This window comes from Muscardinus avellanarius, assembly GCF_963383645.1.
Source record: "Muscardinus avellanarius genome assembly, chromosome: 2".
NCBI lineage: Eukaryota > Metazoa > Chordata > Mammalia > Rodentia > Gliridae > Muscardinus > Muscardinus avellanarius.
Window position 1 is genome coordinate 99229902 of NC_137787.1, and position 19346 is coordinate 99249247.

A 19346-nucleotide genomic window follows, 5' to 3' on the forward strand; every position below is an offset into this window, starting at 1 on the left:
CACTCCCAGACCTATTTCTATACTTTTTTATTTAGAAACAGGGTCTCTTAAGCCAGCACAGCTTGCTTCAAACCTATGCAATCCTCCTTTCTCCACCTCCCAAGCGGGAGAATTACAAGCATGCACCACCACGCCCCGCAAGTGACATTGTTTTTAAGCTATAAATTATTTCTTATTGCCTAGTGTAGTCTGGAGCAGATGTTGTTCAGGTTGATAAAAGTGCTTTTCTTGTTTTGAATTAGGTTACAGATTATGCCATTGCCAGGCGTATAGTAGACTTGCATTCCAGAATTGAGGAGTCGATTGATCGCGTCTATTCCCTTGATGAAATCCGGAGATACCTTCTCTTTGCAAGACAATTTAAACCCAAGGTAACCTGCCCTTCTGTGCTGGGATAAGTAATAGTATGTTTTTATCTAAACTATTCCATTTATTCCATTTATTTTCTTAGGTGTTAATAGAAAGACTTATGGAAAAAATTTTGGAAAACTGAACAAACTAGGACATTCTTTTATTTCAACCATTGTTACTAAAAATTTTTAATTGTTTGGGTACCTAAATGAATAGTCTACTAAATGTTCTTAAATCTTTTTTTTTTTTTTTAAGAAAACATTGGATTCCTCTAGAATGTTGTGATGAATACGAATTGCATTTTATACTAATTGGTGTGTGTGTGTGTGTGTGTGTGTGTGTGTGTGTGTGTGTGTGTGTGTGGATTGAATCCAAGGGCATTTTATCTTTGAGCTATATCACCAGCCTGATTGTGGGATTTTTTTGTTGTGTGTGTGTGTGTGTGTGTGTGTGTGTGTGTGTGTGTGTGTACTGGGGGTGGAACCCAGAGGCTTTCTACCTCTGGGCTATACTCTGAGACCTATTTTTATATTTTATTTGGAAACAGGGTCTCACTGAGTTGCTGAGAGCCTCACTAACTAGCTGAGGCTGGCTTCAAAACTGCACGATCCTCCTGTCTCCGCTTCCCAAGTATGGGGATTACAACCATGTGCCACCACATCTGGCTTATTTTGTTTTTAAACAAGGTTTTACTAGGTTGCTGAGAATCTCACTACTTGCTGAGGTTGTTATTGAACCTGCAATCCTCCTGGTTCGGTCTCCCAAGTACTAGGGTGGTGGTTTGTGCCACCATGCCTGGTTGGCATACATAACATTTGTTGTTTGTTCGTGGTATTGAGGGTGGAACCCAGGAGCTTTCTACCTCCAGGCTACACTCCCAGACCTATTTTATATTTTATTTGGAAACAGGGTCGCACTAAATTGCTTAGAGCCTCATTAAGTAGCCGAGGCTGACTTCAAACCTGCACAATCCTCCTGTCTCAGTCTCCCAAGTGCGGGGATTACAAGCGTGTGCCACCACACACAGCTCATAACATTTGTTGATTGATTTATTGTTTGACTTTTGTGGTACTGGAGATTGAACCCAGGGTCATTCTACTCTAAACTACAGTCCCAGCCCTATATTATTTTTATTATTTTTTTTTTATTCTATACTTAGAGGTATAGAATGCCCCTGTGTTTAATCCCCAGTACTGCAAAAAAAAAAAAAAAATTTATTTTTTTGTTCAGGACTAATATATTGATCTCTGTGACCTTGGCACATTTCTTTGTAATACACAGAGTTCCTTGCATCTACCTGTTGATATCTTTTTCCCTAAAGATAGCCTGGATTAATTAATTGAGCCTTAAGGATAGTCTGAGCATTAATTTATTTAATCATCTTTGACATACAGAAGTGTAAAAAGCATTACATCTAATCTATTGCTTTGGCTTGTTAAACATCATTTAGAAATGGATGGTCATTTGCTTAAATCCTAGGTCTACTGTCTGCATGTCCTTAAAATTAGTGCATAGAATTCACAGGCCTCCTGAGTATCTCTTTCACATGGCATTTCTCTAGTAATTCTTTTTCAGTAGCTTCAGAGTTTTCAGCCCTCAGTTCCCCAAATTGTTTCCACCTGGAATATTCTTAAGTTAATGCAGCTCTCATCAAGTAACTTCACTGCTATTTTGAAACAGATTTCCAAGGAGTCAGAGGACTTCATTGTGGAACAGTACAAACGTCTCCGCCAGAGGGATGGTTCTGGAGTAACAAAGTCTTCTTGGAGGATTACAGTGCGACAGCTTGAAAGTATGATCCGCCTCTCTGAAGCTATGGCCCGAATGCACTGCTGTGATGAGGTATCAGAGTACTTTGACATCATGATAAAGAGAAATTGATTTGTTAGCTTGTAGTCATGTTTTTACCTTTAGTATGGGACATCCTAGAATTATTTGCAGATTTATTTTTATATAGTTGTTGAATGTTCACAGGATACATGACCCTCAGATTTTTCCTTTTAAGAAGGTTGCTATTTAGGTATGATGGTGCATCCATATAATGCATATAATCCTAGTACTTGGGAGGCTGAAACAGAAAGATCACAAGATCAAGGACAGCTTCAGAAGTAGTAAGATTCTCATCTAGCAAAATCCCATTAAAAATAAAAGAGGACTAGAAATGTAGCTCAGAGGTAGAATGTCCCCGATTTTGATCCCTAGTACCCCACACACCAAAAAAAAAAAAAAGTTTGCTCTTTTGGGGTGTATGCTGTAATCTCAGTACTTGGGAGGCTGAGACCAGAGGGTTTGCAGGTTCATGGCTATCCTCAGCACTTTGGCCCTGTTTCAAAATAAAGAATAGAATAAAGCTGAGCATGTGGCTTAGAGGTAGAATGCCTCTGGATTCAATCCCTAGTGACTCTCTGTCCCCTCTCCAAGGGAAAAGAAAAACAATAGCAGTTAAAATAGACTCTGTACAGCTGGGCATGGTGGCGCACACTTGTAATCTCAGCATTTGGGAGCCTCAGCTACTTAATGAGACCCTGTTTCAAAATAAAGAATAAAAAATAGGGCGGGGGGGTATAGCTTGGAGTTTGAATGCCCCTGGGTTCCATCCCCAGACCCACCAAAAAAGAAAAGTAGGCTGTGTATAAAATTCTTAGCCAGAGCCAGGTGCAATGGCGCACACTTGTAAACCCAGCATTTGGGAGTCTAAGACAGGAGGAGAATCACAGTTCACGGACAGCCTCAGCTACTTAGTGAGACCCTTTGCAACTCAAGTGAGTTTATTTCAAAATAAAGGAAAAAAATAGGGCTGGAGGTGTCGCTTGGAGGTAGAATACTCTTGAGTTTCATCCCCAGTACCACAAAAAAAAGGTCTTAACCAGAATCTTTGTTTGGTTCATGCAATGTATTCATTCAGTCAGCAGGGGCCTCTCTTCATGGCTCTAAGATTCAGGCTAATATAAAAGTTCAGTCTCGATTTAAAAGCAAGAAAGAAGAAGGGTAGTGAGCTACATACTTCCTCTTAACCTTCTGTCCAGAAATGACATTTCTGCTCACATTTAACCAGTCAAAGAAATTGTGTTTTAAGTTAAATGAGTCCAAAAGTGCTTTTCTACCATGTTCCAGAATAAAAGAAAAAGCATATATTTGAGTGTTCTGATGACTAGCACAGATGACATTATCTTTATACTGGTCTTTTCTCCTTCATCATCACTCTATTTGTCTTCTTCCTCTCCCTCACCCTCCTCATTAGCAAGACACTGTTTTTGCTGAGGCTGACTCAAACTTTCGATCCTCCTGGGATTAGAAGATTGTGCCACCACGCTTGGCCTCCACTAGTCTTTTATTTTATTCAGTAGTGTTTTAAGCTTTTCTTTAGATAGTTGTCCCATATTTCTTGTTCTTTGTGTGTGGGGGGTGGGTACTAGGGATTGAACCCAGTGGCATTCTACCTCTGAGCTATTTTAAATCTTTATTTTGAAAGAGGGTCTTGCTAGAGAGTTTCATTAATGCTGTCCTCAAACCTGTGATCCTCCTGTCTCAGCCTCATAAGTACTGGGATTACAAGTTTGTTCTACCATGTCCAATTTAATTCTTTTTGGGGGGAGGTAATTTTTTTTTTTTACTTCATTTTCTTTTTTGTGGTACTGGGGTTCCTGGAAACCCTTCTACTTCCGGGCTACACTCCCAGACCTATATTATATTTTCATTTGGAAACAGGATCTCTTAAGCCAGCAAGGCTGGCTTCGAACCTGCACGATCCCCCTATCTCTGCCTTCCAAGTGCGGGGATTACAAGCATGTGCCACCACGCCCGACTTTTTTACTTCATTTTCTAAGTGTCCATTTTCATTGCTGTTTATTATCTTATTCATAAATATACCATAACTCGCTTCTTCTTAAAATGAACAGTTGAGTAGTTCACAGTTTTGGTTCATATGAGACATACATATATACCTAGTAGTGGAATTGTTGGATGTTCCATTATGCATATATTTAATAAAAACTGCTGGTCATATCAGTTTATATGTTTGCCTACAGTGAGTGAGAGTTGTTCTGCGTTCTTGTCAGCACTTGGAATTTTCAATCATTTTGACTGATTGGGTGAATTTATATTGCTCTCTGGTAGTGGTGATGGTGCTAGTGTATGTGTGTATGTGTGCTTTTCATTTGTTTGGTATTCCAAGATTGACTCATCTGAATTACTTCATCATTAACTGGTTAGGTCCAACCAAAGCATGTAAAGGAAGCTTTCCGCTTACTGAATAAATCAATCATCCGCGTAGAGACACCTGATGTCAATCTAGATCAAGAGGAAGAGACCCAGATGGAGGTAGATGAGGGTCCAGGTGGCATTAACGGTGAGATTTTGTTCATGACCTTTGAAATGGGGAACCAAGATAATGTCATATGGTACAGGTCATTTGTTGATGCTATGAAATGTATGTAGTAAAAGGAGAATAATTGGTATTTAATTATATTAACTGTTTATAAGTTAAAGTACAAGCAATATGTTGATATAAAATACATGTTTGAAAGGAAATATACCAAAAATACCAAAATGGTGGTAATAGACTTAAGTCCTTTGGCCTCTGCCCTTATAGTATTCGTATTTTGCTCTTATCTAAAAACATATTTTCAAGCACATTAGAACAGGTAATTACTAGGTTTTTGTTTTGTTATGGTTTGGGTTTTTTGTTGTTGTTGTTTTGTGGGTTTGTTTTGTTTTGTTTTTTGGTGGTACTACGGGTAAAACCCAGTGGCTTTTCTGCCTCTGGGCTATACTCCCAGACCTATTTTTACTTTTATTTGGAAACAGGGCCTCACTAAGTTGCTGAGAGCCTCATGAAGTAACTGAGGCTGGCTTCGAACCTGTGCAATCCTCCTGTCTCAGCCTCCCAAGCCCTAGGATTACAAGCATGCGCCACCACGCCCAGCCCTAGAACTTTTTATTTGGTTAGTATACAATGCTGTAAAAGGACTTTTCCTCCCAGGGTACTTATTTTCACTTGTAGAATTTTTCAGTTTACTTCTAATTTATTTGTACAATTATTATATGCTTTAACTGTATGCTTTTTCTAAAATTAGTATTAAATGTAAGCAGTACATTTACAGATGTTTGAGAAGGGATTGCCAAAGTCACACAAACAACATTTGGTGGTTAATTTCTCACTAGGTCATGCTGACAGTCCTGCCCCTGTGAATGGAATCAATGGCTACAGTGAAGACATGAATCAAGATGCTGCTCCCAAAGCATCCCTGCGGCTGGGCTTCTCTGAGTATTGCCGCATCTCTAACCTTATTGTGCTTCACCTCAGAAAGATGGAAGAAGGTGAGACTGTCCCAATGCTGCTTACATGCTCTTCTGCACAAGCTATATTTGCATAGGCCACTTTTAATTGCTAAACATTAAATTGTTCTGCCAGAAGAAACGATACTGTTATACAGACTCATTTTAGCAAAGTCGATTAATGGAGTATCAACATAACCTGCCAGGGTGAACAAGCATGCACCACCACGCCCATCTTGAAACAGTTTTTGGATTTGACAACATACAAAAAAAATGCATGGCTGGGCATGGTGATGCATACTTGTAACCCCAGTATTTGGAAGTCTGAGACAGGAAGATCGAAGGTTCGAGGACAGCCTCAGCTACTTGGGCTCTATGCAATGTAGTGAAACTCTGCTTCAAAATAAAGAAAAGAAATAGGGCTGGGTGTGTATCCTGGAGGTAAGATGCCTCTGGGTTCAATCCCTAGTACTGCAAAAAAAAGAATGAAAGAGAGAAAAGAAAAGCATGTGGGGCTGGGGCTCTGTAACTCAGTGGTAGAACACTTGCCTAAATGCACACTGCTCCTGGGTTCCATCTCAGCACTACCAAAAAAAAAAAAAAAAGAACTAATTCTTCCAGTGAGTTTATTTAAAACAGGAAGAGTCTCCGTGTTTTTATATTTGATAACGTTTATCATCTAGATCCTAGTACACTTCTTACTCTTAACTGCTTTCTTTACCATGCTATTCAGAATTAGTCACAAGGGAAATATGCAGAAGGAAGATGATCAAATCAACAAGTAGAATTAAAGCTTACATTTGATAATTATTAAGAAGTTCTGTGTGTGTATGTGATGCTGGGGAGTCAGCCCAGGGATGTTCTACCTCCAAGCCACACTCCCAGCCCTATTCTGCTTTTTATTTTGAGATGGTCTTGCTGAGTTGCTAAGGCTGGTTTCAATCCTTCTGTCTCAACCTCCCAAGTAGTAGAGGTGTAGTGGCAGTGCAGGCATGCACCACCACATTTGGCTAGTAATTCTTAATTAAAAGTTCCGAGGAAGCCAAGTGTGGTGGCACATGCTTGTAATCCCAGCATTTGGGAGGCTGAAAGGATTGTGGTCTGCAGCCAGCCTCAGCTACTTACTGAGGCCCTTTGCAACTCAGTGAGACCCTGTTTCAAAATAAAGAATAAAAAGTATGGCTGGGAGTGTAGCTCGGAGGTCGAATGCCCCTGTACCGCAAAAAAAAAAAAAAAAATTTCCAAGGATGCCTCAGTGCTGGCTTCCAGGTGATTTTTGTCATTGCAGAGGAAGAGAACACCAGAGATTATCCAGCTTCCCTAAAGATTTGAACCCCACAGTTTCTGTCCTTGTTTCGTTTTTACTTTTCTTCCCTAGGGCTGAGGATTGAACCCCAGGTCTTGCATGTTTGCCATGTACTTGGCCACCCTCAACCCCCATGCATGTTTTTTTTGTTTTTGTTTTTGTTTTTTTGTTTGTTTTGTTTTTTTTTTTTTTTTTGGTATTGAGGATGGCACCCAAGGCCATTCTGCTTCTGAGCTTCATGCCCAGCCCTTTTCTTTCTTTCTCTTATTCTGTCTTTCTTTTAATTTTAAAATATGGTCTCACTGAGGTTGGCTATAAACCTGCAATCCTCCTGTCTCAGCCTCCCAAGTACTGGGATTACAAGTGTGTACCACCATGCCCAGCTAACTCCCATGTTCTTGAATTCATGTTATACTTCATTATTCTTAAGTGTTAACCATAACAAACCATCAGTGGAACAGAGTACAATCCACAGGCTAAAATTCTGTTTATTTGAGCCAGGCATGGTAGCACACATGTAATCCTAGTACTTGGGAGGCTGAGACAGGAGGATCGCAGGTTTAAGGCCAGCCTCAGCTACTTATTGAGGCCCTCCCCATCTTTTCAAAATTAAAAAAAAATGAAATTGGGCAAAAATCCAGGCATGGTGGTGCACACTTGTAATTCCAGTACTTGAGAAGCTGAACAAGAGGATCACAGGTTCACAGCAAGCCTCAGTACTTAATGAAGCCCTCTGAACTTTGAGACTGTTTCAAAATAAAAAAAAAAAAATAGGACTGGGGGTGCAGCTCAGAGATAGAATGTCCTTGGGTTAAATCCCCAGTACAAGAAAAAAAATGTATCTAAAATAAAATCAGGCTAGAGGTGCAGCTCAGAGGTAGAATCCTCCAGTGTTTCATTCCCAGTACTGCCCCCACCCCCGAAAAATTCTACTTGGTCTTCTTTTTACCCAGACAGTTAAACTATTAATTCTTTGTCCCCAAGTAAATAACTGCTTTCCAGCATAGGAAACACAGTTTAAATCATAGAAGGTACTTATTCAAGAACATGTGGGTGAATGGTGGAATTTTAGGGCAGTTAAATTATTTAAGGCATTATTATTAAGCCAGGCATGGTGGCGCACACTTGTAATCTCAGCACTCGGGAGGATGAGGCCAGAGGATGGAGGTTCGCGGACAGCCTCAGCTACTTAGTGAGGCCCTCTGCAACTCAGTGAGACCCTGTTTCAAAAATAAAAAGACCAAGCTGGGCATGGTGGCGCATGCTTGTAATCCCCGCGCTTGGGAGGCGGAGACAGGAGGATCGTGCTGGTTCGAAGCCAGCCTTGCTGGCTTAAGAGACCCTGTTTCCAAATAAAACTATAAAAGAACTAGGTGTCCGGAAGTGTAGCCTAGAGGCAGAAGGGTTTCCAGGAACCCCAGTACCACCATATTAAGTAAATAGACTAAAAAATAGGGTTGGGGCATAGCTTGAGGTAGAATGCCCCTGGGTTTCATCCCCAGTAGCGCGCGCGCGCACACACACACACACACACACACACACACACACACGCATTATTAGTAACTGATATTTGAAGGAAATTGAATCCTGTGTAGACTCTGAAATGAATTTCTGCTGGACATGGTGGCATACTCTTGTAATCCCAGTACTTGAGATGCTGAGACAGGAGAATCACAGGTTCAAGGCCAGCCTTAGCAACTTAGTGAGACCCTGTTTCCAAATAAAATAAGGCTGAGTGTGTAGCTCAGAGGTACAATGGCCCTGAATTCCATCCCCAGTACTACCAAGAAAAAAAATTTTTTTTTTTATTTATTTATTTTCATGGTGCTTGGAATTGCTACTGAACTTCAGCTCCCTAAGATGTCCCCATTTTGATTTTACATTTTATTTTCAGTTATTAGAATCAGAACGAAGAGTTTTATTTACTTTATTTCTGTGGTGGTTATATAACCCAAGCTCTAGCTTTCCTTGTGAGTTGAGAGTTCTACCCTAGAATTATATAGCAGCAGTTAAGATAAAGTTTTCTCTTTCCAAAAAGGGAAAGTTGTATTAAACATGTTCTACTTGTTGATGGTTCAGTCCTAATTTATGCTTTCAGTTGCTATCGGCAAACATTCTCATAGGTGATAAAGCATAAATAAGATGAAGGAAAGACCTTCATACTTTGAAACTTAATAACTTCAGGAAACTTGTGTCATAAAATATCAATTTTATTAGTTTTTCTCCTCTTCTGGATAAAGTGAGGTATACTTTAATACAGGTAATGACAGGTTGTTTCAGATTAATGCTAGAGTATTGCAAACCTTTCAACAGATGCACTTTCTGACAAGTTGATGGTTATCCAACCTACACATTATCTTGTATATGCAGACCCCAAGGACTGGCACTGCAGTCTGTTAGACCCTAATCCTTTTAAAATGTATTTTTTTTGTTCTTGCAGAGGAAGACGAGTCAGCATTAAAGAGGAGTGAGCTTGTTAACTGGTACTTGAAGGAAATTGAATCAGAAATAGACTCTGAAGAGGAGCTTATCAATAAAAAGAGAATCATAGAGAAGGTCATTCATCGGCTGACACACTATGTATGTACATAACTGTACTTGGTCTGAAACTTAACAGGGGACAGTTCATATTTTATTTCTGTAGATTTGTTAGTGAAACATTTTTTGATGTGTTTATTTTAAATTATTGGAGTATAATTAGAATTGTGAGTTAGGAGACTAGGAAGTAAATTATTTCTTTTCTAAAATAAGTAGAATTTAGATGAAATCAGAAAGGTGGCATGTATCTCTGTAATATTTTTACTTCAGTTTCTTTGGAAAGATACCTAGGAGTGGTATGTTTTCTGAGGACAATCCACACTGGTCTTTGTAGCAGCTCTACTAATTTGTAATCCCACTGGAGTAACTCTTGACTCCTGCAGTCTCTTCACTGCCTCAGGAGCCTCCCATCGCCCACTTATGTATTGGCCTCCTCCCAGCAGCTAGTTAGAGCTTTTTAGAACATAAATTGTTTTGCTGTCCTACTGTCCAGTGCTTGATTCACATGGAATAAAGTCCAGCCTCCTTATTCTGTCCTGTAGAACCCTGCAGTCCAGCCCTGTCTCCCTCATGTATTTCCTGGCTCTCAAGCCCTCTGTCATCTACCCAGTGACACTGGCCTTGTCACATCCACAGACACACCAAACATGGCCCTTTGGTGTCTCCTCGCATGTCAAAATAGCCTGCTCTTGCTGTCTCCCTGCTTTGTGACTGTCATCTGTCTTTTTTTTTTTTTTTTTTTTTTTTTGTACTGGGGATTAAAGCCAGGGGCATTCTACCTCCAATTGTACACCCCCAGTCCAGTCCTATTTTATTTTTTATTCGGAAACAGGGTCTCACTAAGTCGCTGAGGTTGGTCATGAACCACGATCCTCCTGTCTCAGCCTCTTCAAATGCTGGGATTACAAGCGTGCGCCACCACACCCGGCTTATTTTTTGTTCTTGAAACATAATCTCAGTATTTTGTTGAGAGTCTTGCTACAAGGCTGAGGATGGCCTCCGCTTGCAATCTCTGGCTGTATGTTTTTGCTTAGGTGTTTGGTTTGTCACTCTCAGACTATAAGCTCCATTCTGGAATGACAGGAACTTTGTGTTGTTACCTGCTGTATGCCCAGGACCTACAGTGGTGCCTGGCATGTAGAGGGGTCAAATATTTGTTGAACAAATAGATTTTTCCTGTTCAAATGCCAAGAGAATCAACCGTCATGCCTCATGATGGTTGGTTTACACCTCACAGTGCTCAATGTAAATATCACTGAGTCAGGGTTATGTGACCTAAAGAACTTACTTTTCTTAATTTTACTTTTTCTTTTTCTTTTTTTTTTTTTTTTTTTCCCCCTCGGGTCTGAGGGTGGAACCCAGGGGCATGCGACCTTCGAGCTACACCCCCTGCCCAATTTTTTATTCTTTATTTTGAAACAGGGTCTCACTGAGTTGCGGAGGGCCTCACTAAGTAGCTGAGGCTGTCCGCGAACCACGAGCCTCCTGTCTCAGCCTCCCAAATGCTGGGATTACAAGTGTGCGCCACCACGCCCAGCCCCAAAGAAATTTTGACCTGTGGGGATAGAAGAACATATGACTACAGGTGGGGAGGGGGGGTGAGAACCACTACTCAGCTCAAGGTCTCACTAATATGTATGAAAAGCAGGTGGACTGAGGGTGTGTGCAGTCTTTCTAGTGATGGGAAATGTCTTTGCCTAGGCTGGCCCTTGCCTCCCTAGAGCCTGATGGGATCAGTGTAGGATCAAATGACCCAGGCAACAATTCATGTAAGGACACTCAAACACATCATGAGACTAACTGATCCAAGTCAGAAACACTATTTTGATCTATTTGTATGTGTAGTACTGGGAATTGAACCCAGGGGCCTTCTATCTCTTAGTTATACTCCCAACCGTATGTTATGCTACTTTAATTTTATGGTCTTGCTAAGTTCCCTGGGCTGGCTTTGAACTTGCAGTCCTCCTGTCTCAGCCTCCCAGGTTCCAGGATTGCAGGTGGGCACTGCCATACTTGGCATGTTTGCCTCGTTTAGTTTGGATTACCATCCGAACTGATTTGCTACAGAAGATGAAAGAGCCTGTACTGTGTTGCAGACGTGGTTCCGGTGCAGGCGCTAAGCCCAACTCACAGCCTTGAAATGTCCTCCCCCTGGTGGCCTTGATGCTCTTACTGTGTGGCTCTGTTGACTCTGGGTCAGGTCACATTTCCTTAGTTGTTCATGGGGTTGGCAAGGAGCTCTTTTCATTCTTGGACATGTTCAACTAACTTACAAATATAATACAGGCTTGAAATCTGCAATTAAGATTTTAATCCAAATGACAGGGATTGGGGAATAGCTTAGCAGTAGAGCACTTACGGCATGTATGGGGGGCTTTTAGCATGTATGGGGGCTAGGTTCAGTCCCCTGCACAACAAAAACAAAAAACAGGGCCAGATGACATCTTTTTTTTTTTTATTGGTTCAAAGTAAAAAAAAAAAAAAAAAAAAACTTTCCAGATGACTCATCTTTAGTTGTTTTTTTTTTTTTTTTTTTTTTTTTTTTTTTTTTTTTTTTTTTGGTGGTACTGGGGTTCCTGGAAGCCCTTCTTCCTCCGGGCTACACTCCCAGACCTATTTTATATTTTTGAAACAGGGTCTCTTACGCCAGCACGGCTGGCTTCGAACCTGCGCGATCCTCCTGTCTCCACCTCCCAAGCGCGGGGATTACAAGCGTGCGCCACCACGCCCGGCTAGATTCTACTTTTAGTTGAATTTAGAGTGGCTGGTAGCCAGGCGTGGTGGCGCACGCTTGTAATCCCCGCACTTGGGAGGCTGAGCAGAAGGATCGCGCAGGTTTGAAGCCATCTTTAGCTGGCTTAAGACACCCTGTTTCCAAATAAAATATAAAATAGGTCTGGGAGTGTAGCCCAGAGATAGAAGGGTTCCATCCCCAGTACCACAAAAAAAAAAAAAAAAAGAGTGGCTGATAGCCAAGTATAGTGATAAAATCTTGTAATCCCAACTGAGGAAGATAGTAAGATTTAGGCCAGCCTCAGCAACTTAGCAAGACCTTGTCTCAAAAATTTTTAAATGCCAGGTGTGGTGGTGCACACCTGTAATCTCAGTACTTGGGAGGCTGAGACAGGAGGATCACACAGGTTTGAAGGCAGCCTCAGCTACTTAGGGAGGCTCTCAGCAACTTAGTGAGACCCTGTTTCCAAATAAAATATAAAATAGGTCTTGGAGTATAGCCCATAGGTAGAAAGCTACTGGGTTCCACCCCCAGTACCACCAAAACAAAAACAAAAAAAAGAGATGGAATGCCCCTGGGTTCAATCCCCAGTACCACACAAAATAATAATGATAAGGCCTGGTGTGGTGGTGCACACTTGTGATCCCAGTACTTGGGAGGCTGAGACGGGAAGATCACAGGTCTATATCTAGCCTCAGCAATTTGGGCCTTCAACTTAGACCCTGTTTCAAAATAAGAAAATAGGGCTGGGGTAAGTCAGAGGTAGGATGCCCTTGGGTTCAGTCCCCACTACTACTTTTTTTAAATAAGGACTGGGGGTATACCTTAGTGGTAGAGTGACCCCCAAAATCAATCCCCAGTACCACACATGCACACACACAAAAAAATGGGTGGTATATGAAAAAGTCCAGTGGCCATTAGTTAAAAACAAACAGCTGGCTGTGGTGGCGTACTCCTGTAATCCCAGTACTACGGAAACTGAGACAGAAGGATCGCAGACTCCAAGCCAGCCTCAGAAACTTACTGAGGCTCTCAGCAACTTCCTGAGACCTTGTTTCCAAATAAAATAGGATAGGGTTATAGCCTGGAGGTAAAAGGGCCCTGGATTATATCCCCCAAAGGAGGGAGGGAGGGAGGGATTAAGCCAGGCACAGTTGTACATGCCTTTAAGCCTCTACTTAGGAAGCTGAGGCAGGAGGATCACAGGTTTGAGGACAGCCTTGGCAACGTAGTGAGACCCTGTTTCAAAATAAAAATAAAGTAGGGCTGATTCTGTAGCTTGAAGGTAAAACACCTCTGGGTTCATTTTAGGATTTCACTAAGTTGCTAAGGCTAATCTCAAATCTGTGGTCCATACAGGTGTGTGTCACCATGCCTGGCTAAAAAAAGAAATTTTTTAACAGTAGTAGTGGTGATGGTGGTGGTAGTGCGGGTACTGAGGGTTGAACCCAGGAGCATTCTGCCTCCAAGCTACACCCCAGACCTATTTTTGATTTTTTTTTTTTTTTTTTAAACAGGGTCTCACTAAGTTTCAGTGGCCTCACAAGTAGCTGAAGCTGTTTGCTAACCTGCAGTTCTCCTATTTCAGCCTCCCAGCTACTGGGATTACAAGTGTTGTGCCACCATGCCCAGAAAAATGAATTTTTTAACAAATTCTATTAAGTGAAATAAGTAGACTTAAGTAATTTGAGAGAATTTTGCACAATTACATAATTTTAAGCAGCATTACTTTTCTGAAGGTATATTCATAAATACTTGTTATAAGGTACCAGGGAACTCATTAAAATCATGATATCTTTTGGGTTTACATATTTCTTAATTTTTCAATGGTTTATGGGATGAAGGGTCAGCATTGTAATGGGAAGGGAGGTTAAGAAGAACACTGGTAGTGAGTTCAAGGGCTAGTCCTTGACCTGGGAGTTTTGTGTGTGGAAATGAAAAAGTGACAAACATTCAGTAGTAGGTCAGTGTATTGGACAGTTCTCTAATACTGCTGGAGACCTGAGGACAAATGCTTGTGTGTTTCTCAGGACCATGTTCTAATCGAGCTCACCCAGGCTGGATTGAAAGGCTCCACGGAGGGAAGTGAGAGCTATGAAGAAGACCCCTACTTGGTGGTAAACCCCAACTACTTGCTTGAAGATTGAGAAACAAAAAGTATCTGAGCAGAGCAAAGGGACTGGACCTCCTCCTGGCCTGGAGCCCAGACAGAGCTGTGCTGGGGAGAGCAGCGCTTCTGGGTGACCTTCGGGATCTGGCCTGGGAAGCAAGAACTGAGCGGGCCTCTCCTGCTTGCTGTGCTTTATACCAGCATGGGCTCCCGCTCCTTCCTCAGTGTGCTCCTGGTCCTCATAGGGGCCCAGTGATATGTGGTTCTGGAACTAAGACTTCTGTTTTATGTGTAGGAAAAGATATGTACTTTTATGATATGTGGTATCTTATCAAGTAAACACTTTTTTCAATTGCCAACTGCTTTTATTCACTAAAATAAAAAACTTGTTCTGAAGTTGTCTACTGAATTTCTTCTACTTTTTTTTTTTCCTCTCTTTTTGTGGTACTGGGAATTGAACCCATGAGTATTCTTATTCTACCTCTGATCTACACCCTGCCCAGTGTGTGTGTGTGTGTGTGTGTGTGTGTGTGTGTGTGTGTGTGTGTGTGTGTGTGTGTTAACTAGGGATTGAACCCAGGGGCATTCTACCTCTGAGCTACACCACTTGCCCTATTTTTTTATTCTTTTGTCTGTTTGTTGGTTGGTACTGGGGTTCCTGGAAACCCTTCTACCTCCAGGCTATACTCCCAGACCTATTTTTTTATACTTTTTATTTGGAAACAGGGTCTAAAGCTGGGCGTGATGGCGCATGCTTGTAATCCCAGTATTTGGGAGGCTGAGACAGGAGGATCGCAGTTCGCAGACAGCCTCAGCTACTTAGGCCTTTTGCAAGTCAGTGAGACCCTGTTTAAAAATAAAGAATTAAAAATAGAGCAGGGGGTGTAGCTCGGAGGTCAAATACCTCTGGGTTCCATCCCCAGACCTGCAAAAAAAAAAAAAAAAGAAACAGGGTCTCACTAAGTTTGGAGCGCCTTACTAGCTGAAGCTGGCTGTAAACCCGTGATCTTCCTGTCTCAACCTCCCAAATGCTAGGATTACAAGTGTGTGCCATCATGCCTGGCCCAATTTTATTTTTTTATTTTGTAACAGGGTCTCACAAAGTTGTTGAGTGGCTGTAAACCTGCAATACTTTTTTCTCAGTTTCCCAAGTACTGAGATTACAGGCATGTGCCACCACCATTAAAAAGACCTAATAAATGTATGCCTCCTCCCATGACAGAATAGAAACTGTGTATGGGGGTGGGGTCCTGAGAATTAAACCCAGGGGTCATCTACCTCCTTTTAAATAGGGTCTCTAGGTTGGTGAGAGTCTCACTACCTGCTGAGGCTGTCCTTGAACCTGTGATCCTCCTATCTCAGCCTTCTAAGTACTGAGATTACACACATGCACTGCAGCATCCAGCTCCATCTGCTTTAAGGGATCAGCCAAATTTTTAATCAAAGATGCAAGGTTGAGCCAGTGTGGTGGCACACACTTGAAATCCCAGTACATGGGAGGCTGAGACGAGAATTGCAGGTTCAAAGCCAGCCTCAGCAATTTAACAAGGCCCTCCACAACTTAGTGAGGGTTCAGTCCCCAATGGCACAGCCACAGATGCAAGGCTGACCCTTTTTTGTGGCCATAAAAGGAAAGGTTTTCCCAGGATTGGGAGACCTCCCTGCCTTGGATGCTTCCCCAGAGAAAGTGATCAATTCCTCCAAAGGCTCAGTCAACCCTATGACTCCTAGAGCACTTCATTACCTAAGCTCCCAAACCTTCATCCCCTATATCCAGGGCCTCCCACTGTCATCTGAGGCTGTCCCCATTCAGGAGGTGGGTGGAGAATTTGAATCCACACAGGTACAAGTTCCCTTTTCACTAAATGATCTAAAACAAGCAAGACCTGTACATTTCTCTGATCATCTAGATCAATATATAAAAGCCTGCTAGGTGTGGTGGTGCGCACTTGTGACCCCTGTACTTAGGAGGCTGAGACAAGGAACATCACAGGTTTGCAGCCAGCTTCAGCAATGTAGTGAGGCTCTTCACACTTACACCCTTTTTTTTTTTTTTTCTTTTTTGGTGGTCCTGGGGTTCCTTGAAGCCCTTCTACCTCCAGGCTACACTCCCAGACCTATTTTATACTTTTTTATTTGGAAACAGGGTCTCGTCTCTGGCTTCAAACCTGCGCAATCCTCCTGTCTCTGCCTCCCAAGTGCAGGGATTACAAGCGTGCACCACCACACCCGGCTATGCGAGACCCTTTTTCAAAACAAAAGAATAAGATAACATTGGGTGTAGCACAGAGATAGAATGTTCTTCGACTCCCTCCCCAGTACCACACACACACATCTACCCCAGCTTTTTTTTTTTTTTTTAAGATTTAAAGAAGTGTGACTTGAATGAATACACCCTACCCCAGCTTTTGACTTAAGATTGCACATAAATATTTTAGGACAGACTTTATCATACTCGGAAAGACAAAAGGCCACTGAGGCTGCAAAGGAACTTGGGGACCAGATGCACTTAGTAAACTCCAAATAACATGTAGGGGCAACAGCTGTCTCGACGCATCCTAAATGGGGTTATAATGAGGACAAGGAAACATGGGCAAGAGACCATTTCTGGTCTGCATTTTAACTGTGTGTGTGTGTGTGTGTGTGTGTGTGTGTGTGTGTGTGTGTGTGTGTGTGTGTGTTCTACCTCCATGCTATACCTCCAGACCTGTGATCCTCCTGTCTCAGCCTCCCAAATACTGAGATTACAAGGGTGTACCACCACACCTGTCTCTGGTCTGCCTTTTACAAGAATTAAGAAACAGCAGGTCAAGCCTAAGTTACACTGTCAGCCACAAAGATCAGGAACCTAATGAAAACCCTACAGCTTTCTTTGAGCAACTCCAAGAGTCTTATCAAACGGGCTTCCACGGACCTGGGGTCTATGGAAGGAAAGCTCATTCTCGAGGACAGGGTCATCACTCACTCAGCTCCAGAAAGGGTGAAAATATAAAACCAGCATGAGATGTGGGGCTTCTGTCCGCAACCTTCCTGAGTAGCCACTCCTGTTTTTGTTTTTGTGTTTGTGTTTTTGTCTTATGGTACTAGAGATTGAGCCCAGGGACATTCTACCTCCAAGCTACACCCCCTGCCCTATTTATTTTATTTTGAAACAGGATCTCGCTAGGTTGGTAAGAATCTTCCTACTTGCTGAGGCTGTCTTCAAAACTGCGATCCTCCTGTCTCAGCCTCCCAAGTACTGGCATTACAAGCATGCACCACCACACCCGGCTCACCTCTTTATATTATAGCAGAGATTAGGAAGAACAAAAGACCCTAAAGTAAGAAAAGGCAGAGGAGAGGCAAGCCCAGTTACTGGCAGCCTTGCAAGATTGACCACTGCATTCCAGCAATGTCCCCAGGGATCTTTTGAGGACAGATGCCATATCTGTTAAAAGCCAGGACACTGCAAGCCGGGCATGATGGCGCACACTTGTAATCCCAGTACCTGGAAGCCTGAGACAGGAAGGTTGCAGGTTCCTGCCAGCCTCAGCCAACCCACAGCCAGCTTCGTAAGACCCTTTGCAAGTTAGTGAGACCCTGTTTCAAAATAAAGAATATAATAGTGCTGGGGGTATAGCTCAGAGGTGTAATGCATCTGGGTTCAATCCCTAGTAACACACACACACACACACACACACACACACACACACACACAATTACATTGCTGAGCCATGTACTGATTTCGCTATCACAGATAACCAAGTTAAATATTGTGTTCATAATCACTTAGTACTTTACAACCTCAGCAGTAGTTATAAAGCCAGGATTCCTTCCACATACCTCGGAGGACTTCCGAGGAGGAAAATGGAGCTGTTTTGGAAGGTTGTCTTCATGGTCCTCCTAGGTTCAGGCCAGGGAGCAGGCTGGGCATCTGATGGAAATTTAATTTTAGCTGCGGGTCCTCTAACCAACGATTTGCTGCACAGCCTAAGCACTCCATTGGGGAGCCAGATTTCTAACTTTGCAGCATGGGACAAAGACTCACTAGATGTTTGCCACCAGCCGCTTCCCTCTGCCCTGCCTCAGTACTTCAGCAGTCTTCAGGCCGGCAAGGTCACCCACTATAAAGTGTTCCTATCGTGGCCACAGCTTCTCCCCTCGGAAAGCTCGGAGCACCTAGATGAGGACATGGTGCAGTGCTACCGGCGACTGCTCCAGGCCCTGCGGACGGCGGGGCTGCAGCCCCTGGTGGTCCTGCAGCCCCGGGCCCCGCTCAGCGCCAGCCACAGCTTCGCCCGGCTCCTCACCCACCACGCCGAGCTGGCCTTCCGCGCCTTCGGGGACCTGGCTGGGACCTGGTTCACCTTCAGTGACCTGGAGGAAATGATCATGAGTCTTCCCCACCAGGAATCCAGAGCGGCTCGTCTCCAGACCCTCACTGACGCCCACAGAAAAGTTTACAAGATTTACCACGAAAAATATGCTTCTCAAAGTAAGTACACATCAACCCTGATGGCTAACCCACAGCGGCCTCATCACCACCTTCCCCATTCCTTCCAGAGCGGGTTTAGACCTGGACGTAGGCGCACGCCTGTGGTGCCAGGAGGAACTGACTCAGGAGGCTGAGATAAGATCACAGTGTTGAGGACAGCCATCGAAATCTAGTGAGACTCTGTTAAGAAAGAAAGGAAGAAAGCCAGGCATGGTGGTGCACGCTTGTAATCCCAGCATTCGGGAGGCTGAGAAAGGAGGATCGCGGTTCACAGACAGCCTCAGCTACTTAGTGAGGCTCTTTGCAACTCAGTTATAAGGAACTCAGCAATAAGGAATAAAAAATAAGAGCTGGGGTGTAGCTCAGAGGTAGAATGCCCCTGGGTTCCATTCCCAGTACTGCAGAGAGAGAGAGAGAGAGAGAGAGAGAGAGAGAGAGAGAGAGAGAGAGAGAAAGAGAAAACAGGCTTATAATTCCAGTACTTGGGAGGCTGAGCAAGGAGGTTCCTAGGTTTACTGCCAGCCTCAGGAGCCTCATGAGGCCCTCTACAACTTAG

At 42.9% G+C, this 19346-nt stretch overlaps 2 protein-coding genes across 2 annotated transcripts in view; both read left to right on the top strand.

Annotated features, from left to right (window-relative positions):
* Window positions 1-14353, top strand: part of MCM6 (minichromosome maintenance complex component 6) — a gene marked incomplete at both ends in the record, with an annotated part of 49472 nt that extends 35119 nt beyond the window's left edge. Inside the window, 6 exons of the mRNA XM_080689803.1 lie at window positions 243-371; window positions 2032-2193; window positions 4564-4699; window positions 5515-5670; window positions 9375-9514; window positions 14237-14353. Of these exons, the coding sequence (XP_080545929.1) occupies window positions 243-371; window positions 2032-2193; window positions 4564-4699; window positions 5515-5670; window positions 9375-9514; window positions 14237-14353 (840 nt within the window). The remainder of the gene's footprint in view (window positions 1-242; window positions 372-2031; window positions 2194-4563; window positions 4700-5514; window positions 5671-9374; window positions 9515-14236) is intronic.
* Window positions 14354-18162: 3809 nt separating this feature from the next.
* The window catches only part of LCT (lactase), a gene marked incomplete at both ends in the record, with an annotated part of 62605 nt that continues 61421 nt past the window's right edge, over window positions 18163-19346 (top strand). Inside the window, one exon of the mRNA XM_080690341.1 lies at window positions 18163-18790. Within this exon, the coding sequence (XP_080546467.1) occupies window positions 18163-18790 (628 nt within the window). The remainder of the gene's footprint in view (window positions 18791-19346) is intronic.